Source organism: Diceros bicornis, chromosome 3 (assembly GCF_020826845.1).
Source record: "Diceros bicornis minor isolate mBicDic1 chromosome 3, mDicBic1.mat.cur, whole genome shotgun sequence".
Classification (NCBI taxonomy): domain Eukaryota; kingdom Metazoa; phylum Chordata; class Mammalia; order Perissodactyla; family Rhinocerotidae; genus Diceros; species Diceros bicornis.
Window position 1 is genome coordinate 24,804,901 of NC_080742.1, and position 18,621 is coordinate 24,823,521.

The following is an 18,621-nucleotide window of genomic DNA, read 5'->3' on the forward strand; positions in this document are numbered from 1 at the left end:
TCAACATCCACATCTGCTCCAAGCACGTCCTCAGCCCACCCATCTACACATCAGCATTCACTTGGATTCCTCTTGATGAAGCCTGTGCTGTCTTCTCTTTTCTCTTGTGGTTATCTCCTTGGCTCCTTTCTAAATGCATAAAAGCCTGGGCGCTCTTCCTTTATGTGTAAGACACAGGGGGATTTAACTTTGTACTAGAGGTTCTAGCCAGGGCTTTAGGCAAGAAAATGTTCTAAAATTAGATTGGAGTGAAAATGCTAAAAACATTGAATTGACATATTAAATGGATGCATTGTATGGTTAAGAATTATATCTCAATAAATCTGTTTTTAAAAAATATATATTTTAAAGTAGACTATAGTGAAATTTTTATTTTAAACAAATTCAGAAATCCCTAGTCACTGAGAAATGCCATGTTGTTTTCCCATCATCCTAATTAAGAAACATAGGCTCCAAGTATATTTGACTTGCTTAAATTCTATAGGAAGAAAGGCAGATCTAAGACCCATATCCCTTTATACCCTATTTTTCAATGTCCCCTACATCTTACTCCTGCTATATAATTCAGAAGTACTGTGTTACAGACGTTGAACATTTGGAATAATTTGTAATACTGAAGTTGATTAAAGAACAAAGAAAGTCCTAGACAATCTGATACCAAAACACTAGTAAACCTTCTATGATCCATCAATTTCTAGACTCAGAGATGAAGATGTTGCATGGTTGAACATTCTCCTCTCAAGAAGGCTCCCTCTAAAACATCCTTCACCATCAGGCACTCTTCTAGCCTTAGCAGGAAGTTTCCTATTTGACAAAACTTGCTGTTCCAGAATTCGGTAGCACTGCTTGTTAGAACATCATTACATACCACTGGAATTTACCTTCTGTAAATTCACCTGATTAGCCCAAATTATGCCTTATGGAATAACAAAGAAAAGTCTATTTCTTCTTTTCTAAGACTTCCCTTCAAATGCTTAAACCTATTTAAGAAATTCTTATTAAGTAGCTGCTATGTGTAGAAGAAAGTACTGTGGGAAATTTAAATATTAATAAGACAAGTTGTTTGCTCTGAAGGAGGCTGTAGTCTAATAGTGATAAGACAGGTTCACTATAATATAGAAAAGAAAATACACAAAGAGGATACAAAAGCATCGGATTTAGAAACAGACAGATTTGGGTTAGAATTCCAGCCTTAAAGACTTACTAGCTATGACCTCAGGGAAATTACTTAACCACATTAAGCCTCAGTTTCCTAACTGCAAACTGGGTATAATAAAGTCTAAAGTGCACAGCTGATGGAAAAAAAAAGAATTAGAGGCAACGTTTGAATACACACACACACACACACACACTGAGAGAGCGTGTGCATAAATACATAAATGATATCTGCTTCTGCTATTCATACTATGACTACAGTTACGATGATTATTGTCATCATCATCATCATTTCCATGAAAAACATGAAATGTCATGGGTTTTCAAAGGAAAGAGACCAAAACTCTTTGGGACAAGCAGGAAACATCAGAAAGATGATCATGATTCCTCCATCCCATGGTGTCTTTTCTCCAACCTGAAAAAATATTCCCAGCTCCTTCATCCATACTTCATATGAAATAGCTTAATATCCTGGCCTCTCTTCTTTAAATTCTGCACATTTTGTCAACATTTTCTCAAGCCTTCTGCCAAGGACACAACACAACACTCCAAATGTGCTAATCATTCATTCACTTACCAGTTCTCTCATTCATTAATTCATTCAAAAGATGTTTCACCACCTTCTGTGTGCCAGGTACTCTACTAGGCTTAGAGATTTTTCTTAATATGATTAAGGACAAGTTTCTGTCTACACGAAGCTGAAAGTCTGGTGAAGAAAAGAGTCATATATACAAGTACTCGCAATAAAGTGATCTGATACCAAAACACTAGCAAACTTTCTACGATCACCACATAAGTATCAAGAAAGGTATGTACAAAATTTTGTGGGAATTCCCAGTATACCAAGACAATCTTGCCGGATCTATTTATGTTATTTAAGAGTATATGAGTTCTGTGCACCTGCACAGAGTCACTCTCTTTTTATTGTGGTAACAGACACCATCTTTTTCTCTTTAAGAACTGACTCGTGTGAGGCTGAAAGGAACTGGGAATGATATGGTCTGGCCTCCCCAGCCACAGGGATTGGCAGGTGAACTAAGCTGTCCAACCAGAGTATCCCACGCTCCTAGACAGAATGGTTGGTCTGAGATGGGCTCATGAGCCAAATAGAGCCAATTAGTCTTCTCTGCAACTCTGGTCAGTGTTCCTGCCATCAAAAGCTGTGAGTGTGACAGTGGCTTGGGTGGAGATGCCAGTGGGCTTCTGTTACTACAGGAAAGAGCCTGCCTGAGAAGACAATCAAATTGAGCCAAGAGTATCAATGAGAAGAGCAAGAGAAAGCCTTGATAAAATTGTTTGCTTGATATTGACTTCCCAGTCACATGACTCAAGAGACTACTGTCCCACCTCCCATCACACCAATTCTGAAAAGCATTTTTTAAATTCATTAACAGAATTTTATCATTATCCCCAAGTATGGAAGCAAAACTGTCACCTCCTCTGCCACTATTAAAAGGAAACACATACATCTTATCCCACAATCGCGGGGGGGGGGGAAGTTACTCTGTCTAGTTTTAGGACCCAAAGTAAATAAAACTTTAAGCCTTTTCTGTTAATTGCCGACTCCCTAACAAAACAACATTATCCCCCTGACTTGCAGAAGCAAATTTGAGACAACCTTTGTTGATAGGATCAACAAGTCAGAGACTCTTTTTTCAAACAAGAACAGCTTACTTGAAAATTAAGTATCCTTTGTATTCTTTGGAGGGTTCTTTTTTTGTTTGTTTGTTCTTTTGGTGAGGAAGATTGGCCCTGAGCTAACATCTGTTGCCAATATTCCTCTTTTTGCTTGAGGAAATCTGGCCCTGAGCTAACATCTGTACCAATCTGCCTCTATTTTGTATGTGGGTCGCCACCACAGCATGGCTTAATGAGCGGTGTGTAGGTATGCCCCTGGGATCTGAACCCACGAACCCTGGGCCACCAAAGCAGAGAACACAAACTTAACCACTATGCCGCTGGGCCGGCCCCTGGAGGTTTTTTTCCCTTTAAGTATCTGTCACATTTTTCATTTGGTGAGCCAGATCTTCTAAAGCTTGGATTCTCTCAGAAATCTTTTTGGCAAGTTAATGTTTTCTCTTTTCTCAATACCTTTTGTATCTGAGACCTTCTTTGACACAAATAAATTTTGATTTTACCAATTTAAGCTCATTTTTCAAGCACACTGGGGTCTTTCTGAATCTTAATTCTGTCATTCTTACCAGCTTTATTGATTTACAATTTGATATACTTATTCCCAATGTCTTCATGCAAGTTAAGGATTTTTAAATACAATGTTGAAAATAAGTCATCTGAACTCATGTTCTTCTTGGTGTGAGTTAGGATATGCATGAATACTTTGTTAAATTTATATTCCTATGATGAATACATGATACCAACTACACTCCTAGTTAACATCAACTATACTCCTAGTTGATATCCATTTATTCAAGCAAACATTTTACATATTGTTCTTAAATTAGCCATACATCCACTTAACCCTATTATTTAGTCCAAAATTTTCTATCTTATCCATAGGGAGCTCAAGAGAAGCTCTATCAAATACCTTGCTAACATTAAAAGATGGCTTCTCTTGATGAATACTCGCCCATTATCACTGGTCAACATTTTTTGGAGCTCAAATTTCGAGTACTGAATCTGTGCATGTGCTCATATGTAGCTGTAGAGACGTACCTCAACATCTGTAAAAAGTGGGCTCTAAGCAACTCTTTGAAAACAAAACATACATAGAAACCTCAAGTTAACTCACTACTATGAAACCATGCCTAATCTAGCCTATGTCATTAGTTGCATCTAATGCAACCTCCTATCCACATGTCCACTTGCCAGTCACACTTACATCCCTTCAGTTATTTAGACACACCGTGCTCCCTCCCACGTCAGGTCTTCACCATCCTGCTCCCTCTTCCAGAAATGTTCTCCTCTCAAGCTATCACCTAGGTTTCACACAGCTCCGAAGCCTTCTCAGACTGCGTCAGATCCCCATAAAACTCAGACTTCTCTGCTGTAGCACTAATCACAATTGGAAATAATAACTCATTTTCTTTGACAGACTGACATTCTCTTCCTCTAAAGTCTAGACCAGTGGTTCTCAAACTGCTGAGATCCTGGACCAGCAGAATCAGAATTACCTGGGAACTTCTTAGAAATGTAAATTCGGGGGCTGGCCCCGTGGCGTAGCCGTTAAGTGCGCGCACTCTGCTGCTGGCGGCCCGGGTTCGGATGCCAGGCGCGCACTGAGGCACCGCTTGTCAGGCCATGCTGTGGCGGCGTCCTATATAAAGTGGAGGAAGATGGGCATGGATGTTAGCCCAGGGCCAGTCTTCCCCAGCAAAAAGAGGAGGATTGGCATGGATGTTAGCTCAGGGCCGATCTTCCTCACAAAAAAAAGAAAGAAAGAAAGAAATGTAAATTCTCAGGCCCTGCCGCAGATCTACTGAAACAGAAAATCTGGGGCAGGAACCTCCAGGTGAGTCTGATGCACACTCAAGTTTGACAACCACTGTTCTACAATCTACAAAAACATCTCTCTTCTTCTGCCTATCCTTAAGCTCTGCCCTCATGACTCAGTACTCTGTATATAACCAGTGCTCAGTAAAGATCCACTAAGTAAGTGAATGAATGAGTAGGCATTCCACATTTTTCATGATGTTAATGAGAGGGAGTCTCTTAATCAGAATTAGAATGGTCCCAGATACCAATTAAAATTTTCCTGAAAAATGTCCCTTACAGGCAGGAAGTAATCAAATAACTAAGCTTCAGAATGAACACAGAAACTTGCAACATCCCTGTGTCATATAAATTATAATGTTCAAAGTCTGTGTACTTCAACAGTTGCTTCCCTTGATGAAGCCCTCCAAGCAGGGGGAAAATAAGATCAAAGAGAGTATGACAGGACAAAAAGAGCAAAAACACAGTCATTGAATGACCTGGGAAACATCCTAAACCCCTGGCAAATCACCAGGCTATTCCAAGCAAGAACAAAATGCCTTTTAAAAAAAAGATGAAACCAGAACAAATGAAAATGTTGGAACAAACAAAAATAGAAAAAATTCGAATTCACATGTTTATGCTTCTTCGCTATATCTGGTATTTAATTAAGTTCTCATTGCTTTTTGTTTACTTCTGAAGTTAGAAACATTTATCTTGAAATAAGTCTTAAATCACCTTTTAAGGAATCACTGAGTTTATGGAATATAGCACATTGTTTTGTTCTATAACAAGAACATGTTCAGAGTTCACCCAGACAACAGAAAAACATGTTGTGTATGTGTATACACAACATGCCTATAGGTGTATATACTTGCACATACTTGTGTGTGTGTCGATGTGTGTGATTCTGTGCATTCTACATTTAAAATATGGCCTTACTTCCTTTAGGCCCAGGTCAACTAGATTTTATCACACTATTCATTGACATAACAAACTACTCATTGACATGATAAAAATAGGATTTTTGAGTATTTTCATTATAACAAAGACAAGATCCATTTGTATTTTAGATCTCATTCATTTAAGCTTTGGTAATGATTATTGATATTGAATGAATTAATGATTATTATACAGAATAAACTAAAGTTAATTTGCCTTATTAATAAGGCAAGTGTAGCTAAGAAGAGTTTAGCCAAGAAGAGTTTAGCTAAAAAAACATTATTCCTAATTACTTTCAACCCACCTTAGTGGCTCTCTACATATATTTTCTAAATAGAAATAGTCCTTACTTGGCAATTATTGTAGGGTCATCAAGATCTTACCTCAAAACTCCTGTCATTTAAGAGATATTAGTTTGAGTTACTATTCTTATTAAAAATAATAGATGTAGTTCTAATCACTGAAATATTCCACTAATTTAAACGGGCCTTCTCTCAAATTACTCTTAGTAAGTACTTGCTCTACTGTAAATACTAGAATGTACTTGGACTTACGTATTCAAAAGTAAATTCTGTAAAAAAAAAAAAATTAAGGACCAAGGGTAAAATAATAATCACATAAATATAAGGTTATAGATTAGAAGCTAAGGATACAAAAGTAAAAAAAGAAAGCAACACTGACATCCGTATGTATTTTCCAAACTAGGTCAAGAATGTCATTATTTCGAAGACACAAACATACAGAACGAACGGTGCATTGCAGCCACTTTAATCTCAAGTTTCTCCCACTGACAGAGGCTGGTTTTAATTAAGAGGATGGCAGGTCAACTGCAGAGTTCATGTGCGCATTTTTCCTCTAGCTAAGTGCCATTTATGTGGCAATGACTTTGCATTTTCTAAATGCAGTTACACAGTAATCTGCAATAACTGAATCAGCCTACGGCTGCGTGGCTTTTATTAACCAAACCTACGGCGTAACCAAATAATTAAAGAAAAGCTACAGGATATCTCCATCCTGTGAGTCACGGTCCACATTTTAAGGCTGTGCTCCTCCTGATATTACTGCCTCCGAAAAAAAATTTTTTTAAATAGTCATAATTTATTGAGCACTCACTATGTTCCAGGCGCTGTGCTAGGAACCTTAAATTGAGTATCTCATGTATTCTCATGGCCGCTTTATGAAGTAAAAGTTTTACAGATGAAAAATCATTTTACAGATGAAAAAACTGAGTCTTAGAGCAAATAACTTGTCCACAGCACTAATAAGCAGTAGATGTGAAAATTAAAACCAGGAAGACGGGCTTCAGAATCTAAATTCTTAAGTTCCCTCTGCACTACTTACATGTTTGTGTTATAAATCAGCTCATTTAACTCTCTCATGAACAAATCAGAATCTGCTCAAACTGGGAAGAGGGGTGGATAGATACGGGATGGAGTTGACTGAACAAGGCCTATACCTTTCCTTCTTCATCACATGGAGTGTGGATCTGGAAATAGTCTTTCATGGTACAGGGAGGGCGCTCCATACACTCGCTGGACCCTTCCTCTGCAATATAAAAATGCACTTCAGAAAGGAGTTGTTTATGCTGTGACTCTAAGAAAAGGCAAAAATCAAAACAGAAAAAGCAGACAACTGAAAATAACCTTACCAGAGTTTAGGTAGGACTAGCTAGGCCTAAAGAAAATAAAGGCCTGCATTTTTATTTTCCCTAGAACAATCAATGTTTCCATGACGCACAAGGAGCATGTCATAGTTTCTCCAGGAAGAAGCAGCTTTATTCCATTATCACTGAACATTGTAAATTTGGAACAAATTAAAAGTTTTTAAGGACATCTCTATGCCAATGAACCATCTAAAAGTACAATGTGAATTTTTCTTAGATTAGTATAAACATATCCAAAGCAGTTACCTGTGGGGAGTGGAACAGAATAAATTACAAAGGGAAAAGTCACGTGGAAAGGGGTGACCAGAAGTCATATTTTATCCACCCAATACTGATTCACTTCCGCACTTCAGTTTCCGGCCCACTGTTCTCATCACAGTGTATGTGTGACTTCTGCCTTATGACTTCACATTCAACAAACATCAATTTAGAAAGAAAAGAACAAAGAGTATAAGCTGGTGAAGACTAGTCCTACCTGAAAACTGGGAGTCCTCTGCACACTTTATGCATTCTTTGGCTCCTTTCTCCGAATAGGTGTTTCTGGGACAAACTTGGCAGTTGAATGAACCTGGTTTGTTGCTGAAGGTACCCGGCTTGCATGGAAAGCATTCTGATGTGTATGCCACCCCTGTGTGGTAATGGAAAACAGAGCATGGGAGGAAGGACCCAAGAGCAACAAGCAAAGTAGCTCCTTCTTGCTGCTTCTACCCAGAAGTGAGAGAGAAATATATTAGTAAAAGCTCAGCCTGTATCCTTTATCTCATTAATTCAACACCCAGAAAGTATTTACTGTGTGCAAAGAACTGGGATAGATACCAAGTTAAACACAATAAGTAGAACAAACACTTAAACAAGAGATTGAAATTTGATAGAGGTACAGTAAATATATAAACCGAGTTGTCAAAAGACAACTTCACTAACTCAGAAGTGGGATAAACTCTAATGACCCTTTCAATTCTATATGCCTCTCATGCTGTGATCTATGTGGCTACCTGTGCCATTTTTCTCCACTGCTCATGAAGTCACAGACAAGACCTAGGAGACCCTAGGAATGGCCTGATTTTTCTTCTGGTTTGTAATTCCAGCCTCTGCCAGCAGATGTCCCTATGACCAACGAGTTAGCATCACAGGAACAAGCATGCTTAGAACATTAAAACATAAGCAGAACTTGCAACTAGAAGGATGTGCAGCTATGACATACAACTATCTACTGGGGCTTTGGGGGAAAAATAAATAAATAAATAAAATTATAAAATATAAGCGAAACTTCAACAAAGGAGAATCACTGCTTTAATTAAAAGTAGCCCTAATTGAGAATGAACCATGCCAAGGGTTATCGGCCACTCTCCTGAGCCAGAAAATGCCCAGCTGGTTCAGAAAGGCAAAAGGTTTAGCAGACAGGCTGAGGTGTTTATTTTATTGCTATTTTTATGGATATAGCAGTGACCTGGGTAAGCTTGATGCCTGGCACAATAGAGATTGCTTGAATGAATAATAAGCTCTTATTAATGAAGATTATTTTCTTTTCTTTAAAGACACCTAAAATTGTCATCATGTTTACTTTTTCACCCAGATTAAATAATTCAGTTTAAGGGTACAAAAAAACTCCAGCCAACTTGCCAGCAACAAAACCAGGGTCTCTAGACCTGTATGATGCCTAACATATTAATTCCTGTCCCATATACCCTTGAGCCAGCCAAAGCAACAATGGAAACAATGTTTTAACTAACTGTAAAAGGTGATAGGTGACTACTAAAGCAAACTGCTGTGAAATACCTTCAATTGTGATATTTTTTACCAACACTGGCTTGACTGCCTTAGAGCCCATAAGGATGCCTGTGGTTCTCCAGTATAGTATGTTTGTGCCTGATTTCAACATTACCTGTAAAGAGAAACACAAGACACTCAGGTCAGATAAACCAGCTACTTCCAACCATACCTAAAAGCTAATCGCTTACACACGTCTCAATGCATTATAATAAAACATCATTAATTTGGAACCCACAAAGTTAAGTCTACTGTTAATTCAGACCTAAGCTCTACTGAAGTTCACATGTTCTAAAAAAATAAATTGCCAAAGCAAAAAATAGAGTAATAAAGAAGGTGAAGAAAATTCTTTAAGTCTGAACAAAAAGATAAAATGATTTTCATACCATTTACATGAAGTCTTGGCTTATATTTAAAAGTCACTCATTTTAGAGAGTGAGAGGCACTCAGCCCAATTATATATTTATTGGCTGCCACTATTCCTAAGTAAATCTTTGGGCTCTGAAAACAAAAAGGCAACAGAATGAGTTTGCTTCCTTTTAAAATTATTTAATAATGCTGCAACAGCAACAAGAGAAAAATAGGACTGTTCTTGTAGAATAGCCTGATTTAACTGTATGACTCCAGAACTTAAATGATACTACATCTAATATTTGCTTCCTTTGTCACCAGAACATTTTTCTATTCATAAATCAAACACTTTTCTGATAAATTTCATGCTAATTCAGTCAAGTGAACTAATTTTAAGGGCTCCTCACTTTCTCATTTGCACTCTTACTCTTCTGTGTGGTCTCTGGCTGGCCAAATTCAAGCTGTATAAAATTAAAATACAGTCAACTACTTTACCCTGCCAGACCTTCAGAGAAGTAGTGTGTTAAGTACTGTCCGCTTGTATTAAGTCTTTATAAGTGAAGAGAGTATATCTGTTGCCAAGAGTTGCTTGTACCTTCAAGGCCCAGCTGACTGAATGCTTAAGTAAATGCATCTTAAGTGCTACTAATATCACTCCCAGGCATATAGATCAAAAAATTACTCTGAAAGGGTACATTATATTAATTACTCAAGGATGAGGCACCTGCTACAACACAAAGGCAAGGATGGATGGTCACTTATTGAAATAGAGCTCAATCTACACTGCAGGCACCACACTAGGCCCTTCCCATATATCATCTCTTTGAACCTGCAAGAATGCTCCCATTTCTCACACGAGAAGTCAGACTCAAAGAGATTAAGCCAATTGCCTAAAAAAACACAACTACTATAAGCCAGAGTTAGATTTTAAATCCATGTCTCACTCCAAAGGGGTAGCGCCTCAAATAATAACAGATTCACAGATTGTGATACCTGCTAATTGCCTTCAAGCATTTCAAGTTGTCCTGTGGAGAAGTAGGTAGTTACCTTACTCAGTGTGACCTGGGAGGGTGAAACTGTGAGCAATGGGTGGCAAATAGATAGGAAGTAGGTTTAGGCTCCAAACATGAATGAATGTTGTGATGTGTAGAGCTGTCCAACAACGGAGTCAGCACACAGCCCCCAACAAGACAAGCTTGAAAATCACTTGTTGGGATAATTGCAGAGAAAGCTGGATGAAAGGAACTAAAGAATCCTTCCAGTGTCAAGAGCCACTGATTCTCTCCAGGATACAGGCACATCTGTAAACTTACATACTCAGAGGTTTTTTGTGTTAGTTTGAATAGACTTATTTCTTTTTTTTTTTTTTTTTTTGAGGAAGATCAGCCCTGAGCTAACATCCATGCTAATCCTCCTCTTTTTGCTGAGGAAGACCGGCTCTGAGCTAACATCTATTGCCAATCCTCCTCCCTTTTCTTCCCCCAAAGCCCCAGTAGATAGTTGTATGTCATAGTTGCACATCCTTCTAGTTGCTGTATGTGGGACGCAGCCTCAGCATGGCTGGAGAAGCGGTGTGTTGGTGCACGCCTGGATCCGAACCCCGGCCGCCAGTAGCGGAGCGCGCGCACTTAACCACTAAGCCACGGGGCTGGCCCCTAGACTTATTTCTTCTTAATGCCCCTTTGAAAAGGGGAAAATTTGGAGTATGATGAGAAAGAGAAAGGAAAGGAACCTAAGAAGAAAAAGAAAGGTAGGAAAAAATACCTAGAAAGAACCTGTGTCCGTGAAACTTAGGGTCAATTTCTTCCCTAACTAGGAATTGTCTAAATTAACAAACAATTTTGATTTTTTTTAATCTTTAAAAAAAAAGGTTGGGAAAGGAAGGAGAATGAGTTGGTAGGAAAGAAGAGCAGAGAGAGACTTACAGAGTGGGAGCCCCATTCTCCATTGTCAGTGAGTTTTACCCACTTGTCAGCGGTGGTGTCCATCTCCTGGCACTGATCATTTTGAATCTGTGGATTAAACACAAGGGCCCCAGTAAAACTTCTTGAATAATGGCTTTAATTAAATTCATCACTCAGCACTGGACAGGCTGCAAGAGCTTCTTTCAACACATACTAAACAATGGCCATGAGTAATTCTCAACAAGTCAACACACCAAGACCTCTGGAGCCTAAGTGACAACTGCATTTGAGTGAGTGGCTAAGGAACCACCCTCATTATTGTAACAAAAAAGCTAGCCCATTAAGAATTAGGGAGGGGGAGAGAGTGATGAAGAGGGGGAGAGAGCAGTTAACACCGAAAATCCACATAAAGGAGAAAAAGTCATTACAACAATCTACCCAACTTACAAAAATGTTTTAAAAGCTTGCATTCACCATGCAGGCCCCATAGTATAAAAATAAAGTTTATTTTTAGAAGATTTGGGGAAGTAAAATTTTAAATGAATAAATAAATGAAATCTGCTTTGTCTTCAGTACTCTAGGACTTAATCCAAATGTACAGGTAAGTGGCTAGAGCCTAAGTCAAAGTCTCAAATTTTCATTTGGGGGTAAATGTTAATCACATGCCATGCCAATTTAAATGACTACCGCTAACATCTTTAGCATTAAACACTTTGTGCTGTCCATACAATTCTTTCAAAATGCCTGGGGTGGGGGGACACTACTTTTCCAGGCCTACAAAGAATACATAGACATCAAAAAGTCAGGACATCTTTACAGTATTGCACAACAGTCAGCAACTATAGGGCTAACATAAGACCTCATCACCTATACTTCCGCCAGAATAGCTATTTCTTTCTTCTCTAAATCATCTTGCCACTTCATTAATCCTCCTTCCCAGTTTAAAAACAACATAACAATGTTTTCCATGAGATATTTCCTAAAGACTTACTAACGAGAAAATTCTTTTAACATCCAAATACCAAAGAATATCAGCTATTGAGGATATTTGCTTTAAGTGAATTTAAGTGTCACATTTATATTATAAGCATAATGACCATTTTAATGCAAGTGTTAAGCCATTTTTTTTTTTTTTTTTTTTTTTTTTTGTGAGGAGATCAGTCCTGAGCTAACATCCGCCAATCCTCCTCTTTTTTTTGCTGAGGAAGACGGCCCTGGGCTAACATCGGTGCCCATCTTCCTCCACTTTATATGGGACGCCGCCACAGCATGGCTTACCAAGCAGTGCGTCGGTGCGCGCCCGGGATCCGAACCAGCGAACCCCGGGCCGCCGCAGCGGAGCGCGCGCACTTAACTGCTTGCGCCACCGGGCCAGCCCCCGTTAAGCCATTTTTAAACAGATATGGACCCTGAATATACCTTTGGCAGTCAATGTTTGGATAAGCTAAAACCTTTTTTTCAGCTGAAATCAGACATCGTGTATTATCATAACATTTGACTGACATTCTGGAGACCTGAGTTCTGCTATTCATTCTAAAAGTAACTAGTAAAGGTATAACCTTGGTCCAATCACTTATTGTCTCTGGGTTTCAGTTTCACCATTTACAAAAACGGGGAGGGGGAGAGCTGAATGAAATTCCCACATACTTCTAAAATTAAATACTTTATTGCTTTAAACTATATAATGTCCATAGGTATAACTGCATCTTTCAGTCTTCAGACATTTCCTTTCCATTAACCATTAGCATGATGACCATGAAGTGTTGACCCTCTGAGTCAATAAATTGCAACCTATAAAGCTGAAACATCAATAAAAGAAGGAACATGAAATCACTATCCCTTTTCAGTCTACAGCCAGAAGAACAAAGGCATCATTGAAAGGAAGTAACGAAACTTCATGCCTTAGGAGTACCTTTATTGACAACTCTCAAAGGACTTACTGGACAATACAAAACTAAACGCTTATTCTTACAATTATATAATTACCTTACTTCTTAACTTTAGTCTTAGTAATATTGCAAAAATGTCCCATGGAATAGAGAATTATTCACTCTGAGAAGTGTTTTGCAAACAAAATGTAGCTTAAAAAGCAAATCTGTTTGAATGTTGCTTAACATCTTAAACTCATCAAAGGATATTAGAGCTAGGAGGCTCCTTAAAAAGTCTTGTCACACAATCCACTTTACAAAAGGGAATGCTGAGGGCCGGAAAGTTAACTCAATTGCCCAATAACACACAACTAGCAATTGCAGAGTTGGAACCTGAGTCAGAATCTCTTGACTTCAAATCTAAGGCTCATACTTCCATGAAAAATATCTCTTCCTATCAAACTTTTGATTTAGAAATTTCCATTATCAAGTGCAATATAAATTTGTTTTAGAATTATTAGTACATTTGTTCCTGAAAACTAGACCACAGAAAGATTTTACAAGACATTTTTCCAGTTACTTGCACAACACACACTTTTCTTGGTATAAAGAAGTCAATCTGAAAACATTTTCTCAAGCATTTGAGTCACCGCCACAGCAAATATTTGCTAGATTAGATACAGTTTATACAAAATAGTTAAATAATTTTAGTGGTAATGGCCTATTCTGTTAGACTATTACTTTATTCTATATTTTGTAATGCTATTTAATCTCTTACCAGAGACATCAACTACCTCACCCATTGATTCCTTTAGACTGTGTAAAACTGATAGAATCAGCAACATATGGCCACTTCTACTTCTGAAATATTGCCAAGAATACACTTTAAAAATTCAAATATTTGAAATTGCAAAGAAAAATAAAACCTTTTAAACAAAAAATTAAATTGAAACAAAAAATTAAAATGAAAACATATTTTTAACAAAATAACATCTGTAGCTATTAAAAAAAGCAATTAAAATGAATCTTGGGGAAAATATCTGTCACACAAAAAGTCTAAACCAAATGGTCATTTAATCACCATAACCAAAGCAAAACAAGGCCAATGTTACTCTACAAGGCGAGAGCTCAGCAGTAAAGAAACAACATTAACCATTACATAAAATACTATAGAAAAACTATTTTCTTTTAGTATGAAAAGTTTCAGTTAACATGAAAAACTGAAGAGGCACAAAATGGAACGGGAACAACTGATTAGGAGAAATTTTACATGAATGCCCCTTCAAAAGTAAACTCTAGAATATAAAAGGCCTTACAAAGAACTCAAAGAAGATGTTGTTGTCGACATACTGGTACTCAAAGAAGACATAACCCGACTTCTTAAGGTGTACAGCATAAATCAAAGATACCGTGCAGTCATCACGATTTGACTCTATGTAATTTCCATGAGGAATCCAAGAAGAGCTGTGGAAACAAAACCAAGAGGCATTTTATGTGAGCATTCAGAAACCTCTTCTGTTCACAAGTTATGTAACTCAGATTCAAAAGTAGTACCATCAAGCAAAATACAGCAGAAAAGACCAGAGGCTTTTCTGGAACTCAAAGGCCAACACATTTACTGGGAAAAGGTTCATTTCTTATGGCACATGAGCTCCTAAATCGTGGTAATGCTATGTGATCAATTTGCTATAAAACATCTATTTTTCACCAAAGAACTTGATCACTATATAGACGACCACTAATTCTAGTAGTCTTAGGTGGAATTATTCTTTCAAACAACATCTGAAGTTATATTTATAAACACATATACATGGCAGGGGGTGAGAAGGTTCTAGCTATGGGAGAAGAAATAGTCCTTAAAAAAGCCAATTTAAAATGAACCTAAATAAAATGTAGATCACAGTTTCATAGTATATAGTAGGAGTAAAAGTCTAATTGGAATTTTTATCTAAGAAACAAGAGGAAAAATTTTTAAAATACACTGGTAAACAAAATTTGGGTTGTAAATCTAACCATAAGTTAATTCTTAGAATTAATCAATAATGAGTCACATATTGACTTTTTGGGCAAAAAAATTTCTAACCAAATTGTATGACAGCACAACTTAACATTCTTCTCTTCAGATTTAACTTTTTTATCTGGATGATAAGAGTGAGATTTTGGCAAACTCTTTTCTTTTTTCTAACAGAAAAAAAATCTTAATGAAAGACTGAGATTTCCACATCCCAACATGACTAACTGGTATTGGATTTGCCTTTCTCTTTAACAATCTACTAAACTAAACAAAATACATGAGCCATTTTCAGGCACTGACAACAGGCAGTGCAGGACTGAGATTCTTGAGAGCAGGAAACTGCATGAGGTAAAGCCCAAATTGACGTTGACTTCATTCTTCAGGACACTTTCCAGACTATGGCACCAGGACATAGCACCCAAGCAGAGCTCAGTGGTATCACTGAGCCGAGCATCAGAGATGAGTAAGCTAAAACAGCTGGAATTCACAGGCCTGAGAATCGGAGAAAACAGAGGCTCCAGAAGTCCACATGGATTTTCTCTCTAGGTCCTGAGGTTGGGGCTAGAGTGTATAGGCCTAGCAGAGAACAGCCACTGCAAAGCTGAGACATAAGCATAGAGGTCACTTTAATGGGAGTCATTTGAGCTCCAGGCCAGCCAGAGAGGAGAAAACTTGATAACCGCATTGGACATTCACCTGAGACTCCAGATTGCACACCCCAGGAATAAGGGCCATGCCTACAGCAAGTGTCAGCAAACATTTTCATAAAGGGCCAGAGAGTAAATATTTTTGGTTTTTGTGAACCATCTGGTCTCTCCAGCAATCCTTAACTCCACCACTGGAGCTCAAAAGTAGCCATAGACAAAACATAAATAAATGAGTGCAGCTGTGTTCCAATATAACTTTATTTACAAAACCAATGCCCGCCCTAGAGTAAACGCCATGACCTAGAATTAAGTGTAAAACCAATACAGAGCCACCTTAAAAAATAATAAAACCAGGCCTGATGAGATCAAGGTGCTCCTCTAGTAAATAAACTGCCTGCCAGAACAAAATTCAATACACTTTAAATGAAGAAAAAAATAATCCACATTCCTTACATCTTAACGTTCACAATGCCCAAGATATAATAAAAGTTTGCTAGACATATAAAGAAGTGGGAAAATATGACCCTAATTGAGAAAAAAGATGGGCAAAAGAAACAGACAAGTATTTAAGACAGCTCTTACAAATATAATCAACCATATTAAATAAAAGATGAACACAATGAGTGAAGGGATGGGGAATCTCAAGTATTTTACTGGAAATATGAATGATAAAATAAACTAAATGGAAATTCTATAACTGAAAATCACAATATGTGAAATTTAAAATTCACCAGATGGGCTTAAGATCAGGTTTGAGACTGCAAAAGAAATGGCGAGTGAATTTAATGATAGAGCAATAGAAATTAGGTAATTTGAAGTATGAAAGAAAAAAAGTAAAAAGAAAAATGGAGCCTCAGTGACTTTTGGACAATATCAAGTGGCCTAACATACATGTAATTGGAGTCATAGAAGGAAAAGAGGGAGAGAAAGGGGCAGAAAAACATTATTGGTGAAATGATGGCTAAAATAATTCCCAAATTTGGTGAAAATATCAACCTTCAAATCCAAGAAGCTCAGTGAACCTGAAGCAGATTAAATACAAAGATAACCAACCCTGGGCACATCATAATCAAACTGCTGAATAGCAAAGATATAGAGAACATTTTATAAGTAGCCAGAGAAATAAAGACACATTACATAGGGGGGAATTAATCATACAAAATACAGCTAATTTTTCATCACAAACAAGGGAGAGTTCAGAAGGTAATGGAACAATATTTTAAAGCATAGAAAGAGAAAAGAAAAATCCAGAGTCCTATGTCCAACAAAATATTCTTCGAAACTGAGGCTAAAATAAAGATATTTTTAGGTAAACAAAGGCTGAGAGAATTTGTGAGCAGCAGACCTGCATTACAAAAAGTGATAGAGGAAATTTCAGAGGCTGAAAAAAATAATCCTAGATGAATATTCAGATCTATATAAAAGAAGAAAGAGTCCTAATAATGGTAAATATGTAGATAAACAGATAAAGCTGTATTTTTTCATCTCTTAAATTCTTTAAAAAACAATTATTTAAAACACATTTCACTGTATTATAGGGTTTATAATATTTTTCTAAATATAATATAAGACAATAGTATAAAGATGAGGGTGTAAATATAACTATACTGTTGTAAAGTTTTACATATGAAAAAGTACAACTCTAATTACACTATAATAATGCATATTGTAATTTGTATCCTTTGCAATTGAGAATTAGCAGTTATCTGAAGATATAAAAAATACTAACCATAACAGAAAAAAATTGATAAATTGCAGTTTTTCAAATTTTAAACTTTTGTTTATCAAAGAACATCTTTAAGAAAATGAAAAGGCAAAAGCCACAGACTGGGAGGAAATATTACACATGCACATATGTATATGTGTATATGCATATATTACATGTTAAATATCATATAAATATATACACGACAAGAACTTGTGTCCAGAATACACAAAGAACTACAGTTCAATAATAAAATGACCAAAAAAAAGTAGAAAAGGGGTAAAACAATTTGACACCTCAAAAAAAAAATAAACACATGGACAATGAACATACGAAAAGTGCTCAACATTATTATACAGAAGGGAAATGCAAATTAAAACCACAAGGAGATATCATTTCACACACACACACCACAATAGCTAAAATAAAACAAGACTTGACAATACAAATGTCGGTAAAATGTAGAATAACTAGAACTCAAGCGCGCTGCTGGAGTTTATAATGATTCAACCATTTTGGAAAATTCTTTGGCAATTTCTTATAAAGTTCAATGCACATCTTCTATACGACCCAACCAACTAACAAGAAGAAAAAGAATGCAAGATTGGGTAAATAGAAAAGAAGCAGGAAGGAGAGAGGTAATCATAGCAATATCAGACTGAAATTTACATTGAGAAAATCATACTAGAAGATAGTACATCGAAAAACTTCTGTTTATCATTAATTTATTTAATGAATAAACTATTCCAAGTAGAAAAAGAAGCCATGTCAATATCTCCTGCCCACCAAAACAAAGTTCTGTGGTCCCATAAAATTCTACTAGCACCTTCCATAAGGAACTCTTTTATTTAAATGAATTTAATATATATATACACACACACATATGTATATACATATATATACATATACATTTATATATATATATATTTAGAGAACTAATCCTGTTAATGATATCTAATGCCACAACCCTATATAATGAAATGGCCATCATCAGGGGAGCAAAAATGTCACTTGGCAGAGAGAGCGAGCTAGAAAGCAAGAGGGATTGAGAGAAGACAGGAAGGAAGAGAGGAAGGGAGGGAGTATTATTTAGCACAGCCAAATAATGCCCCAGCATCCTTAGCTCATGGTAAAAATTTTGAGTTGCTGAGAAGCCATTCTTGCCAGAAGGTAGCC

At 36.9% G+C, this 18,621-nt stretch overlaps 1 protein-coding gene across 3 annotated transcripts in view; it reads right to left on the reverse strand.

Annotated features, from left to right (window-relative positions):
• The window catches only part of ELAPOR2 (endosome-lysosome associated apoptosis and autophagy regulator family member 2), a 165,872-nt gene that overhangs the window by 48,524 nt on the left and 98,727 nt on the right, over positions 1–18,621 (reverse strand). For all 3 annotated transcript variants that reach the window (XM_058524702.1, XM_058524687.1, XM_058524695.1), the window contains exons 4-8: positions 14,396–14,543; positions 11,233–11,319; positions 8,966–9,071; positions 7,665–7,817; positions 6,983–7,071 (exon numbers count right to left, since the gene is read on the reverse strand). In XM_058524702.1, coding sequence (XP_058380685.1) covers positions 6,983–7,071; positions 7,665–7,817; positions 8,966–9,071; positions 11,233–11,319; positions 14,396–14,543 — 583 coding nt within the window. The remainder of the gene's footprint in view (positions 1–6,982; positions 7,072–7,664; positions 7,818–8,965; positions 9,072–11,232; positions 11,320–14,395; positions 14,544–18,621) is intronic.